This window comes from Sus scrofa, chromosome 7 (genome assembly GCF_054392235.1).
Source record: "Sus scrofa isolate SSC_HxYL_T2T_F1_AM1 chromosome 7, Sscrofa_HxYL_maternal_Yorkshire_Landrace_v2.0, whole genome shotgun sequence".
NCBI classification, from domain to species: domain Eukaryota; kingdom Metazoa; phylum Chordata; class Mammalia; order Artiodactyla; family Suidae; genus Sus; species Sus scrofa.
This window is the reverse complement of record NC_139389.1, coordinates 122,913,132-122,939,156: the sequence shown is the minus strand read 5'-3', so window position 1 is coordinate 122,939,156 and position 26,025 is coordinate 122,913,132. Positions and strand designations below refer to the sequence as shown.

The 26,025-nt window shown below is 50.6% G+C and overlaps 1 protein-coding gene across 15 annotated transcripts in view; it reads right to left on the bottom strand.

Annotated features, from left to right (window-relative positions):
- Positions 1–26,025, bottom strand: part of TDP1 (tyrosyl-DNA phosphodiesterase 1) — an 85,097-nt gene that overhangs the window by 4,415 nt on the left and 54,657 nt on the right. For 12 of the 15 annotated variants that reach the window (XM_013978377.3, XM_084969995.1, XM_084969987.1 and 9 more), the window contains 2 exons: positions 16,276–16,378; positions 2,782–2,890 (listed from right to left, as the gene is read on the bottom strand). In XM_013978377.3, the coding sequence (XP_013833831.2) occupies positions 2,782–2,890; positions 16,276–16,378 (212 nt within the window). The remainder of the gene's footprint in view (positions 1–2,781; positions 2,891–16,275; positions 16,379–26,025) is intronic. The other 3 variants (XR_014811276.1, XR_014811275.1, XR_014811274.1) reach the window with 1 other exon arrangement.

Here is a 26,025-nt window from a genome sequence, read left to right as displayed (position 1 = left end):
TTACCATTTTCATTACAGGTCCAAGACTCTACCTAGTTGTTAACTTTTAAGTTCTTGGAAATCCCTTTTCTGTTGGAACTGAGGGGACCTAAGGATATTTTATTTTCTGCCTGTACCTGCGGCTACGGCATTTCCGGCCAGATACTGAATCCAAGCCGCAGCTGTGACCTATGCCACAGGTGTGGCAGTGCCGGATCCTTAAACTCACTGCGCCCGGCTGGGGAATAAACCTGCGCCTTTGAGGTCGCGCAGTTGGCTTCTTACCCATGCGCCAAAACAGGAACTCTAGACCTCAGGATATTTTAAAAGTTCCTCTATCTCTTCCTTTCTTGCTTTTAAAGTCCTTTGGAGATTAGAATTAAAGCAACTGGGGAGAATTCCAATCAAGGTTCCAGGCTGGGGGCAGTAGGCCCAAGGCCAGACCTTAGGTTAAGCCTAAGGCCATCGCAGTTAGCTCCTGCCTCCAGTGTGTTGATTTAGGAGAACTCAGGTTGGGGAAAAAAAAAAAAAAGAAAAAAAGGGAGAAATACAAAGGTGCAGCACAAGCTGGAAGAGGGAAGGTGACGGGGTCAAGTCAGTCCAGGGTTGGGGACTGTCCCGCATAAGCCTCAGGCTCTCCCATCATCAGCTCACTAAGGGAAGGGGCAGGAACGAATGGCAATCCACAGGGCTGCACCTGCGGCATACGGAGGTCCCCAGGCTAGGGGTCAAATTGGAGCTGCCGCTGCCGGCCTACACCATAGCCACAGTCATGCCAGGTCAGAGCGGTGTCTGCCACCTACACCACAGCTCACGGCAACACCCGATTGGACCCACCGAGCGAGGCCAGGCATTGAACCCGCATCCTCATGGATATTAGCTGGGATTGTTACCGCTGAGCCCCAACGGGAACTCCAAACAGGACAGTATTTGACTGCCAGCTCTGAGCGGGACGTGGTTGGGTGCTAGGTCTAGTCCTCCTCTCAGTCACCCTCTGACAGGGGGCTAGGCACTCGTATTTTCTCCTTTTGCAAAGAGAGACACCAAGGCCTAAAGAAAGCAAACCACTGCCTGAGGTCACTTAGTAAGTTGTCAGGTTGGCGCATAAACAGGGCCTGGCTCTAGTGCAGTGTTTTCCACCTGTGTGTTGGGGCTGGGGAGGAGTGGTTGCGGATGCCTTGAAATTCTGGTAAAACCTCTATGTGCTAGTGAAAAATGAAGGTGTGTGAATTTATGACACACTTAAGACTCAGAAGAATGCACAGGGCTTGGAAAGAAGGGAACAAGAATGCCTTCTGAAACTTAGTGCCCACCTGACTATCAGATGATGTCACCTGCAGGGGGCAGGATGCACTTAGTCAGACAGGCCAATACAATCAGAGAAAAGCGTTCATTAGAAGGTCCCAGTGAAAGCCAAGAGGGCAATCAAGGCAGGGAAGCAGCTAGAGTCCAAGGAGCACTGTCCAGGGAAAGAAGGGAGTCACTGGGCCAGGCGGGCTCTGGGAAGGAGTCTGAGGTTTTGGAATATTTAATGGCGTGATGTCATTCAAACTTTCCAATCAAAAACCAGGTTTGCTCTGTTCACATTCAGCCTTCACTCAAGATTCACAGATTATAATTTGGCTGCCTGCAGAGGCTCCACCCTCTGGGGAAGATCTGCTGGCTGTGGTGCTGTGAGAATCCGCCACTGAAAAGTAGTAAGTCTGTCCGAACACACAACTCCTCCTGTGGGAATCTGGCCGAATAAGAACTCGCCTCAAAGACAGACTTTCTGGGGCTGGGAAGAGCAGCACTGCAGCTGGCAGACCACAGGATGGAGGTGATGCCACCTGCCCCAGCCAGCCTTCCTCCACCACTCTGGTGACCTGAGCCCGGTGGCCACTGGCTTTCTCTTGTGTTTTTGGTCACTGCCCTTCAAGTCCCAGCCTCAGGCGGCAGTTTGCAGAGTGTGGCCTGGAGGCCTCCTATCTGCCTGCCTGCCCACCCATCCGTCTGTCCATCCGTCCGTCCATCCATCCATCCATCTATTGTCTTTTTAGGGCTGCACCTGCGGCATATGGAAGTTCCCAGGCTAGGAGTGCAATTGGAGCTGTAGCTTCTGGCCTACACTACAGCCATAGCAATGCCAGATCTGAGCTGCGCCTCAACCTACATTACAGCTGATGGCAACGCAGGATCTTAATCCACTGAGCAAGGCCAGGCATCAAACCCTCATCCTCACGGATATTCATCAGGTTCGTTACCACTGAGCCATGATGGGAACTCCCTGGGGACTCTCTTTTAAAGGGGTCGGGGGGGGGGGAGTGTGCGCCTGTAAAGTCCAAATTACTGGCATCCTAACATTAAACCACTATTTGTCACCTTCACACGAGTGTACAGAGGCTACACGACAGGCATGATACCACAACAGAGCAGCTCTGAGAATCCAGAGAATAAAGGGGTCTGCAAACATGTAAACAATGCCATCTGCCTCACTAATTACTTTTGGGAACAGTCATGTTACTATATTTTTAAATACATAGATGGGTTCATTATTATTTTAAAATAAATTAATGTTTAAACATGCATTGGTTTTAATTTGACATGATAAATATCAATAACTACAAAACCCCATGTAAATCAAAGAAGCTTTTTGAGGACCAGTTTGAGAACTGTGGCTCCAGTGGCCACACGTGGGGCAGTGAAGGGGATTTGCAAACCTGCCCTTCCAGGGCATTCCATGAGCCAGGCTCCCCCTGAGAGCCCAGTAGCTTCCCCTGCTTTGGTACATACACTTGTGGTTTTCTTTCGCCCGTGTCTCACCTTTACTTCCATACAGTTCTGGAGGCAAATCATACGGCACAGGAAAGGAGGCTGTTGGCTCCTGGCTCCCTGAGAAGAATTTCTGCTTCACTCTGAAGCTGTCCAGGCCCTGCAGACACACAGAATCTCTAATTGCATCCCATCCTCTGGAAAAAGATCTCAAGAAGCAATTATTTTTTATGGTACAACAAAATCCAGAGCTACTCAGGTTATTATTTCAGAGCTATTTTTTGACATTTGCTAAGTCAAACATATTTACAACCCTCCCCAAATTGTTCTTTCCCAAAAATAAGAGGTCCAAATTTCAGGAAACAAATTACACAGCAAAGTTTGCAGAAGTTTAATAAAGGATATAAAGATAAAAGAGGAAAGCAATTTCGGATGTTACAGCCCATTTCTACTAACCTCTGAGGACAGTTTGCAGGGAGTGTGTAGAAGACACTGAATAAAAATACCTCGAAATACTTTCACTATTGCTATAGTAACAGGCTGCTCCCTCTGGTGAGGAATAAGGGTTGCTTTCATGTAAAACCAAAGTGTTTCAGTGTAACGTGATAGGAATGCAGAAGGGGGAACTCTTCAAGACCCACCAAAATGGAAGGTTCATCCCAAGAACTCCAGAGTCAGCTAGTATTAACTTAATCAGGGTGCAAATTTAAGGTGCCACACCCAGGCTGATGTATAAAGTGCCACCGCCTCCTCACATAGGACCTAGACAGCAGCACGGGTGTCCGATGTGACCTCCTGGCCTGCCTCTCGTATAATCCTGGCACTGTTTTTGCAAGGCTGTCCCCCGGGCCTCTGGCCACCTTCCACATGCGTATCCATCCTTTCCTGAATACCCCCCATGTCAAACGGTGCTGATGCCTTAGGAACCCACACCAAGAGCTAGGAACACAGGGCTCAACTTGGGGATCATGTAACTTGAACTTAGTAGGGGAGCTGCTCACGGGCGCGGTGGAGACTGCGGGGAGAGTCAGGGCTGTGTGGACCTGGGCTTCGGTCAGTCTGAGCCGAGCCTCTGCGCTGGCAGCTACGGGCTCTGTGAAAGGCTCATTCATGCCACACATTATTTCTTGAGTCCCTCTTCTGCGTCCAGAACAGGTGCCAGACACTGAGTGTACAGGAGCCATGACAACAGTCACAATCCCTGTCCTCGTGGGATGTCCAGTCTGGTGGGGAGGCGTTAAACAAATGAATGTAGAAGAGGGAGATAAAGAGCTTCCATTTGTGATAAACGCTATGAAGAAAAGCAGAGGAAGACTAGGAGGGAAGAGAAGGCCTGTTTCAGACTTGGGGGCAGGGGACACTCAGAAGGCTCCCTAAAAAGTGATTTTTTTGGGGGGTAGGGGTTATACCCACGGCATGGTGAAGCTTCTGGGCCAGGGGTAGAACCCAAGCCACAGCAGTGACAATGCCAGGTCCTTAACTTGCTAGACCACCAGGGAGCTCAAAAAAGTGACATTTAATTAAACTCTGAAAGATGAGTAGGGTTTGGTCAGATGAGGAGAAATCATGACGTGCCAGGGGGAGGGGACAGCATCTGCAAAGGCCGAGACGGGGCAGATCTTGCGTGTTGTGGAAACTAAAAAAAGACGGTTCGTGAGACACTTGACCACTTACTCATTAGGCCTCAAGTTCCTCATTTGTAAAACTGGAGTAATAAGCTTCTGGACGTTATCTTATTACCGTTTCTCACTTCAGCACCCAGCACCAGTCCTGGTGCACGGCTGGGGTCTGAGCTGGGATTAAAGCACCTCCCCTGCTTACTTGACAGGTGGCTGCACAGAAGCAGATGCAGCGAAGTGCTTTGTGCGGGTGAGACCCACAGGAAGGTATGGGTGACAGCACCTTGCAAGGCAGTGGCTAGAGGCACAGCAAAAGGTGACACAGGACAGACGCCTGGAGCAAACTCTGGGCAGAAAAGGCCGAAATGACCTCTGAGCAGAGGCTGGTTAAGAAAAGGCTCTGTGGTAAATATTTTTGCTAGGCCTTGAAAATGGCTACCATTTTGATAAACAGAGAGCTGGCAGGGAACAAATATGGAGAGACTGGCCTGACCAAAGGCAGGGCTGGGAAAGCATAGAGCCAGCCTTCCACAGGGGTGGCGAGGAGAGGGCTGGGGACACTGGGCAGAAAGTCAGCCAGACTGGAGCGGGTTCTGTGTGGAAGCGTGTGGCCGCCTGCAGCTCTACCTGTACAAGCAGGCCCATCTCCCGGCCACAGTGACTCGGGATGGGCATGTGGCCCGAGTCAGGGGTTAAAGACGAGACCATCCTTCTCTGGGGAGCTGCTGAGGTGTGAGCCCTAAGCTGCTGGGGGTGGGGGAGGGGTCTCATGTCCTTCCACAGAAGTGGGCCTCAGAACTGAACCGCCCCCACCCCTGGATTCAGCCCTGCCTGAAGCAGGTTTGAGCTGGTTATCCTCCCCTCACAACCCGGGGTGTCACGGGACGCTGGTTAGAGCGTGGTCTTTACTCGGACACACAGTGAGGAGCTGCAGGAGGATTCTGAACAGAAAAGCGCCTCTGTAAAGGCAGACTGGCGCGGGGATCGGACCCGGGGGCGTCGGAGCTGCGAGACAAGAACGCGCAATGGAGGAGACAGGAAAGGGGATGCGAGCGTAAGTATCACGACGAACGATGAGATGTAAGCGAGGGAATGTGGATGAGCAACGGAAAGAAAGAAACGGGTCTGAAAGAGATGGAAGGAAAAGGTGATAAAAGGCAGGGACATCTGAGGGCAGGGCAGGGCAGGGAGGGAACGCGGAGACCAGGGACCGGAAGGCAAGGGCTTTGCGGCCGGCCCTGCCCCACCCCTCCTCCCTCCCTAGTGGGCTGCTGGACCACCTTCTGCACAGTCAGCACTGGCGTCCCTCCTTGGGTCTTACCTTCAACACATTCCGGATCTGGGGACAATCCTGGTCATCTTTTAACTTTTGTATCTCGCTTAATTACTGTGTGACTCTAGGCAAGTTCCTTAACCTTTCTGGGCCTGGGTTTCCTTATCTATGTACATACACGGCTATGGTGAGGTTAAGTTATTTAGAGCAATGACTGCGAGTGACAGTAAATCCATATAACAGACGCATTCTCAGGGTGTTCTAGGTGATGCAATCACTCCTACTGTGCAGAGGAGGAAAGAAATTTGCAGGCTATTTGCCCGAGGCCCCACGGCTATGATGCAGCAAGGCCAGAAACTAACCCTGCCTTTCTGATTTTTGGTCCTATATTTCTTCCACTAAGCAAGCGAACGGTCTCACGTTCATCCACCAGGAGCCAAGACAAGGGAAGAATTTCCTGCACATTTAAGAGGCGCCACGACAGGAGGAGCCAAATTCTGGCAATCTTGGCTCTTGACATTCTCAAAGGGAAAGAGGCCAGGGGTTGGGAAATGATGCTGATATAACGATTACCAAATACTTTATAGAGTTTCAGGCAAAAATGCCTTCCCTCTTCTTTAGCTCCTGGCTTACTAGGGTCATTTTTAAAGGCACCTGGCGAGGAATATGAGTCTTTATGAGGCTCCGCGGTGCCAAGCTGTGGTGGCCGACTTCTCATATGAGAAGCTTGGAGCCATCTATGTCTGACAGGAAGCAACATGCTTTTTTATTCTTGAACGCCATTTCTGATTCAAATTCTAGGGTATTATATATGTATTTTAAAAAGTACCACTTTCCTTTTCAATCTGGATGTCAAATAATTTGAGGCTGTCTTCTAATTATCATTATTTATATATCACAGTGGTACCACGTGGCATTTTTACAAAACAGAGGCAGGCACCCTCCCAGGCACCGACACTTAAAAGACAGTTAAGACAATGCATTTAGAAAACACCAGGTGAGAGGGTGGACATGAATCACACGTGAGAAATTACTGGCTTTTCCCGTCATCAGCTCTGGGAGGCAGAGAGCTGGTTCTCACTGTTGACAGATTAGGTCTGGCAGCTTAGCTCAATCACAGAGAACCAGGAACAGGGTCATATTTCAGTTAGAGATACAATTTATTTTTTTAGTTGCCTCTAACCGAGTAGCAGCCTCCAGTAGTAAAATCCTGGCCAAGCTATCAAATTTTCCTGGGTAAAACCAATGAACCTTCCAGAAGGAGCATGTTTAACCAAAGATGGACTGATGGATGAGGAAGTGGGTTACCGGAAGGGGGGGCTCTCTGGTCCCCCTTCAAGTATATGATCAACTGTGTTTGTCTCCCGGTCGGGGCTTTGGAAGAGCTTCTCGGAGGAGGGTAAACCCCAGGGGCCGAGAAGGATGGGTTTTTGAGAAGCAAGGGGCTGAGAGTGTGAGCAAGGAGCAGTGCACTCTGGGAAAAGAAGTAACAGCGTGATGCCACGGCTGTGACATCAAGATTTCGGTTCACTCCAGACTCGGTCTCAGCCTCCCCTTCTGCTGAACAGCTTGGTTTACGTCCCTTCTGGTAATGGGCCCTGTAACCTGCGCTCAGCACTTGCTAAGTATCAGGCGCTGATGTCAACACTTGCTCTTCACTCTCAAATGATCCTATTCTGTCCCCAAGTCCCAGCTGGACACAGAAGTAAAGGAACAGGTTGGGTCTGTCTGTGAGCTGGATCACAACCAACACTATCCTTGCTGTCACTTTGGTTCCTATGGATCTGAGGTCCCCAAATCTTCAAACTCCATGATCCAGGAGCATCCCCTTTTCAAAAATCTTTTTTGGCCGCCCTGCGGCACATGGACTTCCCAAGCCAGGGATCACATCCGAGCCACAATTGCAACCCACACTGCAGATGCAGCAACGCTGGTTCCTTAACCCACTGTGCAGGGCAGGGGATTGAACCCGTGTCCCAGCGCTCCAGAGATGCCACAGCGGGAACGCCGAGTTCCCTTTCTTGGTCCCTGGGATCTCTCCACTTTGCTCTATAGCTTGTCCCTTCTCTTTCCGAGTTACTTCTGAGTTTCTAACTGGGCAGAAAGCAGGAGCAGAGGATCACACGATTAGTAAATGGCTTTTGCTACCACACCAACCTCACCCCTATACCGACCAACCCTTGTGGGTGACAGGGCCCCAGGACTGGTGCAGCCAGTGGGGGCAAAGGAGCTGGAGGCTCACTGTGCCAGTTCACAGCAGACCGTGCTGCCACACAGAGGATACTGGATGTCGTCCCGTGGGGGAAAGGGCGCCACGGGAGGTTTAAAGGCAGAGAGATACAGACCCTGATGGCTGGGCAGAGACACAGCTTCAGAAGGAGGGGGATGGGATAAGACGTGTCAGTGGAGTGTGGACGGGTGGTGGCAGCAGTGGCGTGGAAGGACGTGGCTCTATTAGCTGAGCGGGAGAACTTGAGAGATTACAGAAACACTACTTGAAACAGTGTGGCCCAGCTGTGGCCTCCAGGAAACCCTAAGCGTCCCCAGCCCATGGGTGGGGCCCAACGCAGATGGTCAGAGGGGGTGCCGGGCGGATGAGGGGGGTTAGGTTGGTGGCTGTTGTGAATGTTATTTTTTATTTAAAACTTTTTTTCTTTTCAGGGCCGCACCTGCAGCATGTGGAAGTTCCCGGGCCAGGGGTTGAACCGGAGCTGCAGCTGCTGGCCTATGCCATAGCAATGCCAGATCCGCTGAACCACAATGGGCACTCTGCTCTTGTAAATTTTAGGGGTTCTTCCAGCCAGAGCCACTGTTAGAATGCTGCCATTTTTGGCAACAAAAGGACTATAAAATAGTTTAACTCGAACAGAGAAAAGACAGAGAGACTTGAAGACTGAAAGTTCTCGGGGATTTGGCTCAAGCATCTTTGATTCCAATCACAGGAAAGAGAACAGGCATCTCAAGAGCAGGTGACCCTGGGGCTCAGCAGGGGCTGAGCCAGCTCTCAGTCCTGGGACAAGCGCAAGGACATTCAGGGAGGGAGGGAGGACCCTCATCTGGACACCAAACCCTGATGCTAAGATGGTGTGCGCACCATGCCCAGAGGAAGAAGGAATCCAGACACAAAGAATCAGGCAGCCTCGTCAGGGCCTGACGAGGTATGTGCTCAATAAACACCCAAACGCACGAGGCTCCAATAGAGAATACCTGCATTTCCCTGAAATGCTCGCAGATGCCCAAGTGTTTGGAATACAGCCACTTGTCTTGGAGATCATAAGATGATCTTTCCTAAATTGAGACCTCTCTGAGCCTAAAGGAATTAGTCTAATCTAAAAGTTAAATACACCTAAATTAGAGGGACAACTCAAAAAGCATAAAGTTGATAAGTGGATGTTAGACATTAAAAAAAAGAGGTCTTTGGGAGTTCCCCTTGTGGTGCAGTGGAAACGAATCTGACTAGGAACCATGAGGTCGCAGGTTCGATCCCTGGCCTTGCTCAATGGGTTAAGGATCCGAAGGTACTGTGAGGGGTGGTGTAGGTCGCAGACGAGGCTCAGATCTGTGTTGCTGTGGCCGGGCAGTAGGCTGGCAGCTACAACTCTGATTCGACCCTTAGCCTGGGAACCTCCATATGCCATGGAGACATAGCCCTCAAAAGACAAAAATACCAAAAAATAAACAAAAAAATAAGGTCTTTGGAGTTCCCATTGTGGCTCAGCGGTAATGAACCTGACTAGTATCCATGAGCATGTGGGTTCAATCCCTGGCCTCGATCAGTGGGTTAAGGATCCCTGAGCTGCATCTGTGACCTACACCACAGCTCACAGATTTGTGAGCACATTTAAGCACCCGCTACACCCAACACGCCCTTGGACCGAATTCACGTTGTCTCGGCAGCCACTGTCCTGCACCTGTGTCCTCCTCACAGAAAGGGCGGGGTACACCAGGAGCCTCAAGGGGCCGATGGCAACCAGGGGGCTTTACCACGAGCCTCCTGAGTGCCAGGCCATCTGCAAGAACAGCTCCCAGCCCAGCCAAGGAGACACACACGTCAACAACCCCAGTACAGGGGACACATGAACGGCCCTAGTACTCGAAGGCTATGGGGTGCAGAGGAGGAGTACTGGGAGTGGGGACTCACAGGCAGGTGGCTTGGAGGCCTCGAGGGTCATTCCTAATACACATTAAGACTGGAGAGAAAGGTAGAGGCATGGGAGTTCGGCTGTAGCTCGGCTGGTTAAGGACCCAACGTTGTCTCTGTGAGAATGTGGGTTCGATCCCTGGCCTTGCTCAGTGGGTAAGGATTTGGTCTTGCCGCAAGCTGCAGTGTAGGCTGAAGATGCAGCTCAGATCTGGCGTTGCTGTGGCTGTGGCGTAGGCCTGCAGCAGCAGCTCCAATTCGACCCCTGGTCCAGGAACTTCCATAAACCACAGGAGCAGTTGTAAAAAGAAAAAAAATAAAAGAAAGGCACATGCAAACTGTTACACTTAGAATGGATAGATAACAAGGTCCTACTGTACAGCACAGGGAACTATATCCAATCTCCTGGGATAAACCATGATGGAAAGGAAGACGTGTGTGTGTGTGTGTGTGTGTGTGTGTGTGTGTGTGTAAGGAATGTATATATGTGTATAATTACGCTGCTTTGCTGTACAGCAGAAATTAGCACAACATTGTAAAATGACTATTTTTTTTTTTTGTTCTGTTTTGTTTTTGGCCACATTTGTGGCATATGTTAGTTCTCAGGCCAGGGATCAAATTCAAGCCACAACTGCAACCTGCGTCACAGCTGTGGCAACGTCAAATCCTTAACCCATTGCAATGGGCAGGGGATCGAACCTGTACCTCCACAGCAACCCAAGCCACTGCAGTCAGATCATTAACCCACTGCACCACGGCACCAAGTCCTCAATCAACTATACTTTAATTAAAAAATGAAAAAAGACTGGTGAGAAGTGGGGTGTGGTGGTTCATTTTGTGTCAACTTGACTGGGCTATGGGACACCCAGGTAACCAGTTAAACTCTGAAGGAGTTTTGGCCTGAGATTAATACCTGAATCAGGGGACTGAGTAAAGATGACCCCTCCCCAATGTGGGTGGCACCATCCAGTCAGTGGGGGCTCTGAGTACTAGAAAGAAGTGGAGGAAGGGCTGCTTGGCTGGGACATCCGTCCACTGCTAAACTCAGACCCGGAACAGAAGCATCACCTCCTGGTCCTCACGCCTTCAGACTCGGCTGGACCTACACCACTGGCCCTCCTGTATCTCTGGCTCTCCTGGGGGTCCGGCCCTCCTGGGTCTCTCATCCTCCTAGGTCTCTCATCCTCTTGGGTCTCCAGCCCTCCTGGGTCTCCGGCCCTCCTGGGTCTCTCATCCTCCTGGGTCTCCGGCCCTCCTGGGTCTCTGGCCCTGGTCTCCAGCCCTCCTGGGTCTCTCGTCCTCCTGGGTCTCCGGCCCTCCTGGGTTTCCGGCCCTCCTGGGTCTCTGGCCCTGGTCTCCAGCCCTCGTAGGTCTCCAGCCCTCGTAGGTCTCCAGCCCTCGTAGGTTTCTAGTCCTCCTGGGTCTCCGGCCCTGGGTCTCCAGTTCTCCTGGGTCTCCGGTCCTCCTGGGTGTCCAGTTGTCCTGGGTCTCTGGTCCTCCTGAGTCTCCAGTTCTCCTGGATGTCCGGCCCTCCTGGGTCTCCAGTTCTCCTGGGTGTCCGGCCATTCTGGGTCTCGGGTCCTCCTGGGTCTCCACCCCTCCTGGGTGTCCAGCCCTCCTGGGTCTCCAGCCCTGGTCTCCAGCTTGCTCCAAAACAGTGTGAGCCAATCCCTCGGAGTCGGCCTCTTCTCTGGGCATCCAAGTGTCCTGCTGGTTCTGGCTCTTCACTGTGTGGCTGGAATATGGGGGACCAGGAGTGAGAGGGAAGCAGTCCGGCCTGAGGAGCCAGGAGTCGGGGCATGAAGGGAAGAGCAGGCCATGCCAAGAAGCCTGGTTCCTATCTCACAGGATTTGAAGTGGGTGGGCGACCACTGGATTCTCAGTCTACAGATGTTCCAGCAGCAGGGGGCCAAGAGGCTAGGAACGGAGCCAGGCGGTCTAGGAAGTGGGCCAGGAGGCCACTGCAGCAGGACGTGACATGCAGCAGGGGTGGCCAGAAGTGACAGCTCACCTAGCAGCAGTAAGGAGTTGGGGATGCCAAGGCCAGGGACTGACCACAGGTGGGGGAGGGGGAGGAGTGGTGGAGGAACTCCCAGACCCACGGCCAGGGGCGGGGGGCAGTGGGGTGCTGCTGAGAGGAATTCATTAATGATGAGAGGGTTGGGACTGTATGGTGTAAGTGATGACGACAATGGTTTTGATGACATCTGTAAGGCCATCATCCTCAAGGACCTTTCATTGATGGAAATGACATTACAATCATAACCGGAGATAAATGTTTCATCAGATTCAAATTTTCTGAAAATTGGCCCGATGAGACCACTAACCACTAAAACCTGATGGCTTTTTACTATCTGCATGGGACCAAGTCCAACCCCAGCGTGTCCTGCTCGCTAACTTCCTTCAGAAAAGGGCTGCTGCCTGGCTCAGGCCTAGCTCCCAGCCCCTTCCAGGCACTGGACCTGTGCGCGGTTTCTCGACTAGAACGGGCACGGCTCCCTCTGGCTGGAAGCCTCATCGCCCCCAAAAGTGGCCTGAGCGCACACTCGTTTTTCAAGACTGGTCACACGTCATCTCAGTAAAGGAGCTGCCCCGCAGGGAGACGGCTCACGCTCTCTCTTCAGAATCCGTCTGTTTTGAGGGCCCCGCAGCTCTCATCACGTACTCTGTAACTTGTGTGAGCTTAATAAATACCCGTGAGCTTCCTGAGAAGAAAGACCCCATGTCCTCCCCCTCCAGTGCCCACAGAGAGAAGGCGCGCGGGGCCTGTGGGGCCAGCTGCGCAAGAGGTCGTCCTTCGCAGGCACCAGCATGTCCAGCGACGAGCCTGGGGTGCACTCCGGAGGGGCAGCCTCTCCTTCACGAGTTAAGGGTCTCACTCTGTGCTCCCATAACCTTGGCAAGATGACAGATTACCTCCTGGCACAGAGCTCTGGGCTGCCCTCAAAGTCATGGCCATGAACGTTAATTCTGTGAGGGCCCAACAAAGGTCTACGACTTTTCCAGAAGCTCCACAGAAAAATAAATGATGCAGATAAGCTACCGTAGTTAAGGACAAAGTCCTATGTTGCAAAATCCCCTTTAATGGCTTGCTGCGGATAAAACACGCGTCAGAGGGTGAAACCCTCTGGCAGTAAGTTGCCACTTCCCACCCTCGCCACGGAAGGGGCTGGGGGTGGGAGGTGAGGGAGGGCAGACCCAATCCCTGCTGAGGCATGGGGCTGGGGGAGAGCGGCACGGAGGGCAGACCCAAGCCTGCAGTCACTGTAAATGCAGAACGGCAGCAGCGAGGACGGCGCGTCACAGCCCAGGGGTGGAATCACAGCCCAGGGAGGCCGTTGGCCGCCCAGGCCCCAGAGCGGGCAGCCCCATCCCACCCTTCTCCCTTCTTTCGATGTCACGACCCCCTCCTTCTGTGGGCCTATGTCAGCTCAAGGTGGCTTCCATAACATACACCTAAAAGAACCTGGATACCCGCCCTGAGGGCTCTGGGTCCTGCTCACTCAGGCCAGGGGCTTCCTTCGTACATCTGAGTGCCCAGGCGGCACCTGGGACGTCTTTCAAGCAAGGTGATGACTGCCTGTCCGGGACCTTCTTGCTCAACGTGACTCCGCCCCTTGTGAGGCAAGATGAAGACCTGTGTACGGTCCACAGCCTTCTTTGCAGCCCTTTGCCCAAGTCATGTGTGATTCGTTGAAGGACACGACAATCCGTCTACATGGGAAAAGTCTGATGACAAGGCAGTAGCAGCGCGTGGGTCCTTGTTAGTCTATGGGGGAAGCCGGCTGTGGAGCAGTGTTCTGGGCTCCGTCTGTTGAGACCCATCAAGGAATGGACTGCTGGAGCAGCCGCCACCTTAGTATGTCAATCACGTGGTCACTCTGCCGGGGGCCTCGCTCTTGAATCTACCGGTACAGCACAGGATGGGGGGAGTCCATATTTTTATATTCTTACCTGATGGTCTTTATAAACCACTAAATCTCTATTTTACCTAGAATATTTTTCTTATTCCAAAAGTATAAACATCAACCCTCCCACACTGTTGGTGGGAATGTCAATTAGTACAACCACTATGAAAAACAGTATGGAGGTGCCTCAGAAAACTAAATACAGAACTACCATGTGACCCAGCAATCCTACTCCTGGGCACATATCCGGACAAAACTTTCCTTGAAAAAGACACAGGCGCCCGTATGTTCACGGCAGCACTATTCACAACAGCCAAGACGTGGAAATAACCTAAACGTCCATCGACAGATGAATGGATTAAGAAGATATGGAATACTACTCAGCCATAAAAAAGAACAAAATAATGCCACTTGCAGCAACATGGATGGAACTAGAGCCTCTCATACTAAGTGAGGTAAGTCAGAGAAAGACAAATACTATATGATATCACTTATATCTGGAATCTAATATACAGCACGAATGAACCTTTTACAGAAAAGAAACGCATGGACTTGGAGAACAGACTTGTGGTTGCCAAGGGGGAGGGGGAGGGAGTGGGAGTGGGATGGACTGGGTGTCTCCGGTTAATAGACGCAAACTATTGCATTTGGAGGGGCTAAGCAATGAGATCCTGCTGTATAGCACAGGGAACTATATCTAGTCGCTTGTGATGGAACATGATGGAGGATAATGTGGGAAAAAGGATATGTGTGTGTGTGTGTGTGTGTGTGAGAGAGAGAGAGAGAGAGAGAGACTAGCTCGCTTTGCTGTACAGTGGAAAACTGACAGAACACTATAAACCAAATAAAATAGAAAAAATAAAAATCATTTTAAAAAAAGTATAAACACCAGCATCTAGTCTAGAGTCAATCTGGGGTTCCTGAGTTCTAAAGTACACTTAGAAACAGTATCAGAGGGAAAAATTCATAGCTTAGAAGAGGTGGGAGGGCCTGGAGGGCAGTTTACTTCTTTCCTGTCATCCTCACGACGAGGGATCAGGTCAGAACAGTGTGAAATGACTACAAGCTTGCAAATGCTGACAAGAGTGACACGGAATCTACTCCATTACTGAAGTTATTATTGGGAGGTAATTCCAGCCTCAGTTCAAAGCTACAGCCACTAAATCCCACTAAATCCCACCAAATGACCGAGTGTTATGACTCTAGTGCTGTGAACTTACTGCTTCCCTGTGATCCAGCTGAAAGATCCAGGGAGGGTCCTTTAGAGACAGGTTTGAGGGCTGGACCCCACTCAGCGGTGGCACCTTAGGGAGGTCACATCTGTCTATGGAAACCACCTGCTGGCGGCACCGTGGAGCTGGAAAGCTTCACCTGTCAGCAGCGTTAGGATCTGCTGCTCAGCTCTAGGAGAGGAAGGAAAGTGCTAGACTCTTAGGAACTGCCCTCGGGGGAGGCCTGCTTGGGAGTGAAACCCTCTGAGATGGAGAAAAGGATGGACAGAGTGGCGAGGGGAGGAGACAGGGAGGAGGCAGCTCTTCGACAGGGCACGTGAGGAGGCCCCTTCGGGTTAAGTGGGAGGCTGCTCTGAGCTCGCTATGAGACTAAGGCCCCGTGTCGCCGGGCCTGGATTTAAGCCTCAGGACAAGCACACAGCACTCCCCTGGCTGAGTCTTCTGGTCCAGTCTGAGTGGTTTACCATGGGGCTGCATCATGTGTGTTTGCCACAAACTCAACTATAGCACGTGGCAGAGGAAGAAAAAAAAAAGCATGAGGCGTCACATGGTGTGGGAGTTCTGACTGCATCCACCAACGAGCGTGAGCTCAGAGCAGGGTGAAGGGGGAGGGTCGCGGGGCCTGGGTCCCCCTTATAGACTGAATCCCTCTCTGGGCCAAGAGAGAAATACAAGGCTGGTACCACCCAGTCCCTACACAAATACCAGCCACTTTGTTGGGGGCACAGCTGCAGAAACTAAGTGCTGTTCCAAAGCCGGGGGCTCAGATGGACACTGAGGGACACACGCACAGCTTCTATCATGGTGCCCTTCTGGGGGGCTCACCAGTGAGTCTGAGAACATGTCCTCTGCGACCCCCTGGACTCCGTCTCTAGCAGTGCCGTGAGTGTCCCTGCCTCCCAGCTTGTGCTCAGGCCCTTCCCCCAACCAGGGCTCCTTCTGGCTCCTTCCCCTGACGGAGAACCATCAGCATCCTCTGACGCCCCCCGAGCCCTCCTGCTTCCGAAGGCATTCGCCGGTCACCCCAACCCAGAACAAGTCTTGCGCTGGGCTGACTCGCCACTTACCACCTTGAAGGAAACCCTGGCTGGTTCGCACCCTTTATTGAAAGACTTAGGAGCTTTACCCAAAGCAATATCTTCGATCTCTAATCAGGGACACAGCTCCAAGAGCACCGCACCCAGAAGAGTGAGCACTGAATAAACTCACTGGCTGGAGCCTGTGGGTGGGAGCACGTGCTCCAGGGACCATGCAAGCTCTGGGACCTCCCGGCCTCGGCTGGGTCATTGAGACTAAAGGAAGAGGACAATGCCCCCCCCCCCACCATTCGTTTCACTCGTGACCAACCAGTCATTTTCAAGCGCGCACTTACAAAGGCCGCTGGGAGGAAAAGGACGCCGAGCTCGTAGGAGCGGATCATCAGCTGGCTGCCGTTTTTCTCTAACGCTCCCCAGGCGGCCTTGGACAGATTGGCACTGTGGGGACAAGGACAGGGTCGACTCAGTGAGGCGTCTCAGCACGGGGCAAACATCCACAGCTGCAAGAGGGCTGGTCCCCACTGGAGGGCCGTGATCGCGTTCATTCAGCTTCTGGCCGAGCTGTGCAGTTTTTGGAAATGGAGCGTAAACCCTGCTGTGCAGCTGTGTCCTCAGGATGTGTCCCGTTCCAATTAGAGACAGCATCACCCTCAGCCGCATCTTCCCGAGGGCAGCTATTAAAGTCATTAATCCTTCCTTTGAAAGGTATCCCCACCCCCCCAAACCTTTTTCACAATCCTCCTGCAGCCACAGTCAGGACATTTGTTTTTGTTGTGTATACAGTGAACACTGAAGAAAAAACTGTGTCAAGGAAAGGCACATTGAAACCACAGTGAGATTGCGCCCCACCCCTGGCAATGGCTATGTCAGAAAGACCACAAATGACGTGTTGGCTGAGACGGGGCGAACAGGGAATCCTGGTACACCGCGGATGGGAATGCAAAGTGAGGTAGCCGTTATGGACAACAGTATGGAAGCTCCTGAAAAAACTGGAAATAGCTCCCCTGTGGCTCTGTAGGTTAAGGATCCGGTGTTGTCACTGCTGTGGCGAGGGTTCAACCCCTGGCCCAGGAACTTCCGCATGCCATGGGCATAGCCAAAAAATCCCAAACCAAACCCAACCCAATCCAAACTCCTAGAAACAGAACTACCACATGATCCAGTCATCCCACTCCTGGGTATATATCCAAAGAAAATGAAAACACTAATTTGAAAAGATCCATGTACCTCCATGTTCCTAGCAGTATTACTTACAATAGCTGAGATATGGAAGCAACCTCTGTCCATCACGAATGAATGGATAAAGAAGGCATTGTGTACATATATATACAGTGGAATACTGCTGAGCCATAAAAACAAAATTTTGTTATTTGCAACAACTTGGATGGACCTGGAAGATACTATGCTTATGAAGTCAGACAGAAAAACATTGTTTTGTTATCACTTATACATGTAATCTAAAAAATAAATGCCTAAATATAACAAAATAGAAACAGATACAGAGAACAAACTAGTAGTTACAGTGGGGAGGGGAAGGGGCCAGACAGGAGCAGGGGATTGAGAGGTACAAACTATTACATATAAAATAAACAGGCTACAAGGATATTTGGCACGGCACAGGATATATGGCCAATATTGTATAATGACTATAAATGGAGTATAACCTATAAAAATATTAAATTACTATGTTGTGCACCTGAAATTAATAACATGATATACCAATTATGCTTTAATTAAAAAAAAATGTTGGGGTTTTCACTGTGGCATGGTGAGTTAAGAATCTGACTGCAGCAGCTTGGGTACGAGATCAATCCCCCGCGCAGCGCAGTGGGTTAAAGGATCCAGTGTTGCCACAGCTGCAGCGCAGGTCATAGTTGTGGCCTGGATTCAGTCCCTGGCCCAAGAACTTTCATGTGCCCTGGGTATGGCCATAAAGATAAATAAAATAAAAACTATGCCAATACAATCTTACAGAGTAATATCTTAAGCTTCAATTGCCTTTTCTGCCTTTGTTTTTGGCCAGGGAGTGCTAATTTCTACTCTCAATCAAAAAAGGACAGCTCCTTCGGGAGTTCCCTTCGTGGCACATGAATCCGACTAGTAGCCATGAGGATGCGGGTTTGAGCCCTGGCCTTGCTCAGGGGGTCGGGGATCCTGTGATGCCGTGAGCTGTGGTGTAGGTCGCAGATGTGGCTCAAATCTGTGTTGCTGTGGCTGTGGCTTAAACCAGTGGCTACAGTTCTGTTTCAACCTCTAGCCTGGGAACTATGTGCCATGGGTGTGGCCCTAGAAAGCAAAAAAAAAAAAAAAAAAAAAAAAAGAAGGACAGCTCCAAGGGCACTAGATTGGGATGTGTATTCAGAAAGGAGGAGTGCCTTTAGAATTATGTTCTATGTGGACACAGAGTTGTGGATGTGGCGAAACCTCACAGGAGACGGCGGGGGGGGGGGCGGGGAGGCCCAGACTGGACCAGATGGGAGGTGCCAAGGACGCCAGCAGGGCACTTGGGAGCAGGGATGAAAAAGCTCTGAGGCATCGTTAGAAACTCTTTCAGCAGCAATCAGGCCAAGAGCTCTCATCCATTAATTAATGCAAACACACTGGAAACATTTTTTTCTCAGTTAGGCTCACCTAATGCCCATTTTACTTTAAGAATGCAGAGTAAAACTTTAGCTATTCAGACCCGTAAAGCCTGACTTCCTGGATGACAGGTTCAAGATTCACTTGCTGGGGCATCAAGTACTCCCCTGAACCGGGGGCTGGAACTGCTGTTGCAGGAACTGGGGTCAAGGAGGAACAGACATCAATGAGGCGACGAGAACAGCCTCTGCCCAGGGGTCTATGGGGACAGACAGGAGGACAGAGAAACCAGAGCTAAGGAAACTCCGAAAGCCATTAGGCGGTAACTTCAGAAAATCACTGTATTTACAGACCTCCCTCCTTCTTCCATGGGCCACGCGGAGGACGGCGGAGGACGGGGGGCTTTTGATGCCCCAGGGCCGGAATCATGAACATCACCATCTGTGATGTGTCACAAAGACATAAAATGCAGAGCAAGTGGGAAGCTGACAACAAAGGGATATTGTGACTCTAGCAAACAGTTTTCTTAAAAGTCCAAGATGCCAGCCTGCTTTGATTCACCTGTGAGAACATAAAGCCACCTCCTTGGCAGAGATGGGTTTAACGGCAAAGCCAACAGGTGGGTGTGAGGCAGAAGCCAACTTCCTGTGAATTGTTTTCCAGCTTTCTAGGTTATCGCCTCCTGGTAACACCCTCAACTCCTTGGCATAACGTCACAGGCCAGAGGCACCTTCTGGAAGGCTTCTGCTCCCTCTTTCCTCACTAGTCTTTCTTCCCCTTTCTGAGATAAAGATCCACGGAGCCCTGAGGACGCCTATTCTGGTTTCCTCCAACCCCTCCTCTGTATTCGGCTTCTCCCAGTACTCTAAGCACCGGGAGTCTTAAACTCAGTGGTGACTAATGAGAGACTACAAGTGTCTCCCAGGCTGTCTAGGTGATAAATCCCTATTCCTTGAAATAGCATCTTTAATAATTCTTTATACTCTGGAGTTCCCGTCGCAGTGCAGTGGAAAAGAAGCCAACTAGGAATCATGAGGTTGTGGGTTTGATCCCTGGCCTGGCTCAGTGGGTTAAGGATCCAGCATTGCCATGAGCTGTGGGGTAGGTCGCAGATGCCGCTTGGATCCAGCATTGCTGTGCCTCTGGCAAAGGCCAGTGGCTACAGCTCCAATTCGACCCCTAGCCTGGGAACCTCCATGCTTCAGGTGTGGTCCTAAAAAGACAATAATAATAATAATAATAATAATAATAATAATAATAATAATGAATTCTTTACACTCTGAATACACTTTGGACCACTGGTACCCGGGGCAGCTGGGACACAGGGTATATGATTCCAGACTCTCATCCACCTGCTGAGTGTATGAACGGGCACCGGCCAGTGTCTGGCAGAGGCACAGGTGTTCTTCTGGAGGTACAGCAATACCCCAGCGCTGCTTACGACAAGCTCTTCTGCTCCTGAAATGCCAGAGGAGTTCTAGCTTCTCGTCTTCTCCATTCAGGACCTATGTCCACTGCCTGACCTGGCTTCTCACTGTGGCCGCTGCTGTCCCTCGAGCCCAGGTCCACTGTGTTGCCCCTCTGCCCCGATCTTTCACGTCTCTTGTCTCCTGCTGGCCTGAGCTGTTCCCCTCACCCTTCACCTTCACCGCAGAGCTAAATGAATGCACCTGGCGGGGCCCAGGGTTAGAGGAGCTGCAGCAGGGCCCAGGGGAGGATGCAGCAGATGCAGGGCCAGCTGCTGCCTCAGGCCGACAAGGTGAGTGGCCCAAGGTGATAGCAATGACTGCAGCTTCATATCCACCCTCCTAATCCTTTGGGGCCCATCCTAGCCAGAAACACGTAAGAGAAAGGATTCTGCAAAACGTGGTTCAGCCTAGGCAAACTGGCACATTACGAAGCCACCACAGGATGGGATGCTTGGTCCCCGAGCCACCAGCTAAGCTGGCCAATGATCAGTTATTCAACTGAGCAGTTTATGGGTCCCTTAATGATCAGGAGCTCAGCTCTGCTCAATTCTCTGCCTCAGCTTGCAGAGCGTGGCTGGATTAGAGACGTCATCTCAGCCCACACCATGGGAGTTTGGTCCCACAGTGTAAAGCTTTAAGAGTAAATTTAGGGAGTTCCCGTTGTGGCTCAGCAATAACGAACCTGACTAGTAACCATGAGGATGTGGGTTCCATCCCTGGCCTTGGCTCAGTGGGTTAGGGATCTGGTGTTGCCATGAGCTGTGGTGTAGGTCACAGATGCAGCTCACATCTGGCATTGCTGTAGCTGTGGTGTAGGCTGGCAGCTGCAGCTTCCATTCGACCCCTAGCCTGGGAACTTCCATATGCAGTGGGTGTGGCCCTAAAAGCAAAAAAAAAAAAAAAAAGTAAATTTAAACCAGTAACACATAACAGAATTCCTAAAAGAAGGCTCAGCAAAGCACAGAAATGCCATGGAAGGGACATGGAGAAGGAAGGACGGCCACTGTTGAGAACAGATCCCTGGACCCCGCATCAGGAGAGAGGATTCTGCCCCAGAGACACCAGAAGGCATACGCTCTTCCTCCCAGGCTGTAGCTTCTTGTCTCTAAAAGGAAGCCCAAACCGCTTTCCAGACAATAATCCACAATGACTAGGGACGCCCACACTCACATCTAACTAGAACAATCCCTCCACCTACATGCTCCAACCTCGAAGATAAAATCCACGAGGATGCACTGCGGAAACAGCTGTGCAAGAAAGAGGGGCACCACAAAAGAGCTCTCAGACCAACTCTGCTACGAGCATCTAAAAGCCTCACATCTGGTGACAGCAGCATCACCTGCCACCTCCAGCCCTGGCCTGAGCACGGGAGCTGCTGCTTTGGGAAAGGTATCCACTGATTCGACATTTCTTTCTTCTTCATTATCTGATACTGGCAGTAGCTGCCCAGACTGAGAGACGGAGCTTTTAGCCACATACCCTGGAGGGCGGGGGTGGGGGAGCAGATGCTTTCATAGACAGATGCGATAAACAGAATGCTGACAGTGGTTGCGAGAGAGGATGGAGACTGCGCAGCTGGGTGAGGAGGAGGGAAAATGACCAACTTGAGCTCAAGCTGCTGTCACCCCGTCCTCAAACTCCACAATCGCCTGCTTGTCACATACACAAGTGTGCGTGCATATATTCTCTCTCTCTCTCTCTCACACACACACACACTGAATCACCTTCCATTCTGCATCTGCTGTAGGTTTTCCTGTATTGTGCTTGGGCCCTGTTTCCTTTTATGTACTGAAAAACACTTTTGCAAGAATCATGGAAAGGTATTCTCACTGCAAAGGATGAGTGTTGTATACAGGTATACACAAGGGTACAATCTTTACGTTTGACGGATTCTGTCAAATTTCCCTTTAAAACAGCTCTCCTATGTAGACTATCACCAACACTGTAAGAGGTTTTTTTTTTTCTTTCTTGGATCCTCAAGTACACTGAGTGGATACAATCTATGAAAATGTTTGCCAATCTTGTCAGCAAAATATATCTCATTAAAATTTTCTTTCATTGATGACTAGCAGTGTTCAGTATGTTTAACCACATTTCCCAGACATCTATGCTTCTTAATCCTGTGAAGCATCCATTTAAAAATGATGTCTTTTTAATCGATACATAGTGTTATGCATGAGTTTCCTGCTGCTCCTCTAACAAATGAAATGGCTTAAAGCAACACATATCTGGAGTTCTCTTGTGGCGCAGCAGGTTAAGGATCCAAGGTGTGACTGAAGCGGCTCGGGTTGCTGATGTGGCACAGGTTCAGTCCTTGGCCTGGGTATCTCTACATGCTGTGGGTGCAGCCAAAACAAAATGATTTTTGAACAAGGTTTGGTAATTTTCTTTTTTCTTTCTTTCTTTTTTTTTTTTTTTTTGCTATTTCTTGGGCCGATCCCGTGGCATATGGAGGTTCCCAGGCTAGGGGTCTAATCAGAGCTGTAACTACCAGCCTACGCCAGAGCCACAGCAACGCGGGATCCGAGCCGCGTCTGCAACCTACACCACAGCTCACGGCAACGCCGGATCGTTAACCCACTGAGCAAGGGCAGGGATCGAACCTGCAATCTCATGGTTCCTAGTCGGATTCGTTAACCACTGCGCCACAAAGGGAACTTCTGGTAATTTTCTTATTTATTTATTTGTCTTTTCTAGGGCTGCACCTGCAGCATATGGAGGTTCCCAGGCCAGGGGTCCAATCGGAGCTGCGGCTGCCAGCCCACACCACAGCAATGCGGGATCTGAGCCGCATCTGCGACCTACACCACAGCTCATGGCAATGCCAGATCCTCAACCCACTGAGCACGACCCCATCGTTTCTAGTTAGATTCGTTAACCACTGAGCCACGATGGTCTGGCAATTTTCTGACACTGGTGATTTCTTTTTGCCCTCAGGATAAAAGTCCAAATTCTACAGCACCCTCTACCTAACCCAACAAAGCCCTACCACCTCTCTGAGCTCCCTTCCCGTCCTCCCACTCCTCTGCCTCTTCCTCTGGCTGGCTCCTCTCACTCCCTCCCAGGCTGCCCTGGCTGCTTGCACGCACCATGCTTTTGGCCGCCTTAAGGCTTCTGCAAGTTTTCCAGCCACGTTGACTGTCTCCTGCTTCAGGTCTGGGATCAAACGTCACCACGTCATGGGTACTTCCTGCCCCCTACACCCTGCATCCTACCCAGCCATGCCCTCGGTCATCCTGTCACCCTGCCTTGTTTTATTTTCCTAATTTAGAATTAAATGGTCTTATTGGTGTATTGTAGTGTTTTTAACTGTTGTCTCCCCAGTTAAAAAAAAAATACGACCGCTATCAATAGAAATCTTTGGTCTTACACTTCTGAGGATCAGAGTCTACACTGGCTCTTGTCGCACTAAAGCCAAGGGACCAGCAGCTTCCCTCCCCCTCGAACCCTCTGCTGTCTGACTTCCATTCCAGCAATATTCTTAAGTGCCAAGCCCTGTGGGATTTTTCTATTCCTTATTCTTCTGGATCAGTGGTTCTCAACTGGAGGCGAAGGTACCCCTGGGGGACATTTGGCAATATCTGGGGACACTTTTCTAGAGGCCAGGGATGCTGTAAACACCCAGCAATACACAAGAGGGCCTCTGGAATGCAGAAGGACCTGGTCCCCGCTGTCCCGGGTGCTGTGGCCGAGCAGCTGTCCAGACCTCTCCGCTGTGCCGCCTTGGTTTCCGCCGCCGCCTCTGGCTCTGTCTTCCTTGGCTTTCTCTCCACTCGACTCTTCTGGTTCTCTCTCAGCTCTCCGACCCTGCTTCTCTCACATCCACTGCTCTGTCCACCCTGACGCTCTGCCCTTGGCCACCTGCTGCTTCTCTTCCCCCGGGGCTCTTCCACCTGCCCACTGCAACCACCACCTCAACACCCTGACTCTCCGACGCGGCCAGCTTTGCTCGCTCATCACATCTCCAGACAGGCATGTCAACCACTGGATTTCTCCACTGGGATGTCACACTGTCACCCTGAGCCCAGCACTCCCCAAACTGGAAACCATCAGCATGCCTTCCCTCCGAAAACCTGCTTTCTTCACAAGCCTCTTCTGTCCAGTCCCAGCGACTGCAGACATTTGGGACTCATCGGCTCTACAGGCAACTACGTCAGTTATCAAGCATTTTCACCCCTTGTACCATTCTTTTTTTTTTTTCTTTTTCCTGTTCCCTCCCTCCCTCCCTTTTGTTTTTATGGCCACACCTGTGGCATATGGAAGTTCCCAGGCCAAGGGCTGTGACCTATGCCGCAGCTTGTGGCAACACCGGATTCTTAACCCACTGAGTGAGGCCAGGGATCGAACCCACATCCTCATGGGTACTAGTTGGGTTCTTAACCTGCTAAGCCACAATAGGAACCATCATCCTCTTTCTATTGCCAGTAAGATTTCCCTAGTCCAGTCCTGTCTGGACTGTAGCATGAGAAACCAGGACTTTCCCTAGTCCAGTCCTGTCTGGACTGTAGCATGAGAAACCAGGACTGTCCTGTCTCTGGTTTCTCATGCTACGCCTTCCTCCAGGAGCTCTCTAGGTAATGACACACCCTTTCTCCTTAAGCACATTAAATGAAGGTACAGCCTGGCACATAGGGACCTCCAGAGTCTGACTCAAGTTTTGCTATTCAGTGTTATTTCACAGCATGCCTTTTCATGATTCCTCTACCCTTAACTCAGCTGACTGACTGCCTCCCATCATGGCAAACCTCATTTCTGTGTCTATGATGCCTTCCACTCGACCCATTCCTGCAGAGAACCGAACCCTTTCCCCCCAAAACTCCAGCTCTTTCAAGAAGCAGTTTATGGTTATTCCAGCCCACAGATGTCTCCCAGCCCTGAATCCTGCAGATGTTAGGCAGGTAAGAGACTTCTAATTAATTCAAGAAAAGAGACCAATACACAAAGGCTTAAAAGATACAACTTATCAAGACTACTTTGTTCATTGCGGATAGAGAATTAAAACCTTCCAAATCTCTGGGAAAAGTCTAATTGTTGACTATCAAGGAGGAGAGGCGCAGTAGGGTCGTAAAAGCAGAATCTGAGCTCGTACAACTTCAAACACAATTAGGGCTTGGAGTTCCCCTTGTGGCGCAGCGGAAACGAATCTGACCAGGAACCATGAGGTTGTGGGTTTGACCCCTGGCTGTGAGTTGCAAGGTAGGTCGCAGACGTGGCTCAGATCTGAGTTGCTGTGGCTGTGGTGTAGGAAGGCAGCTATAGCCCTGATCCAACCCCCGAGCCTGGGAACCTCCATATGCTGCAAGTGCAGCCCTAAAAAGCATCAAAACAAAACAAAACAAAAAACAGACACGATTAGGGCTAACACTGCTGATCGTCAAGTTCCATGTCTGTAAAGATGGCAACCACCTGCTTCATAAAAGTCACGTGCAGATAACAGCAGGTCAGGTGTGTAAAGTCCCAGGCACATATGCGATAATCAATAGAGTCCACCCATTACCATCATCAATACCTGTCTAAGTTTATGGGAGGGTGACTCTGGTCTTTCTGTCTGGTGTGAAGCACCAAGCAATGGAATTCTCCAGAAGGCAGGTCCATTCAGGCCTCTTAAGCCTAGAAGGTTATGGTGGTAGATGGGTCCAAAAATTACTCACCAGATTGCTTCACCGACTTAATAATCCTACCCCAAGACCCAGAGGCAGAGATACAGTGAGTTTTATCTTGTAAAGGATGTCAGTCTCCTTGATACAGATATATGTCCCCTAATTTTCAATATAGGTATGAGTCATAAAGGGCCAGGAACTTGAAAGCATGCTTACAACTAAACCAATTCTGCAGACATCCAACAATCTTGTGAGATTAAGTACCAAAAGGACACATCACCATCAGCTGTGTTTGGGGGGGCTGGTATCTGATTTATAGATACAATGTATGAACAAAGACACATCAGCAGGAAAATGAAAAGGAAAATGATTATGACCCATGTTTTCCCACAGAGGGGCAAGGGCAGAGACAGCATGATAAGAGCTAAGATACCTG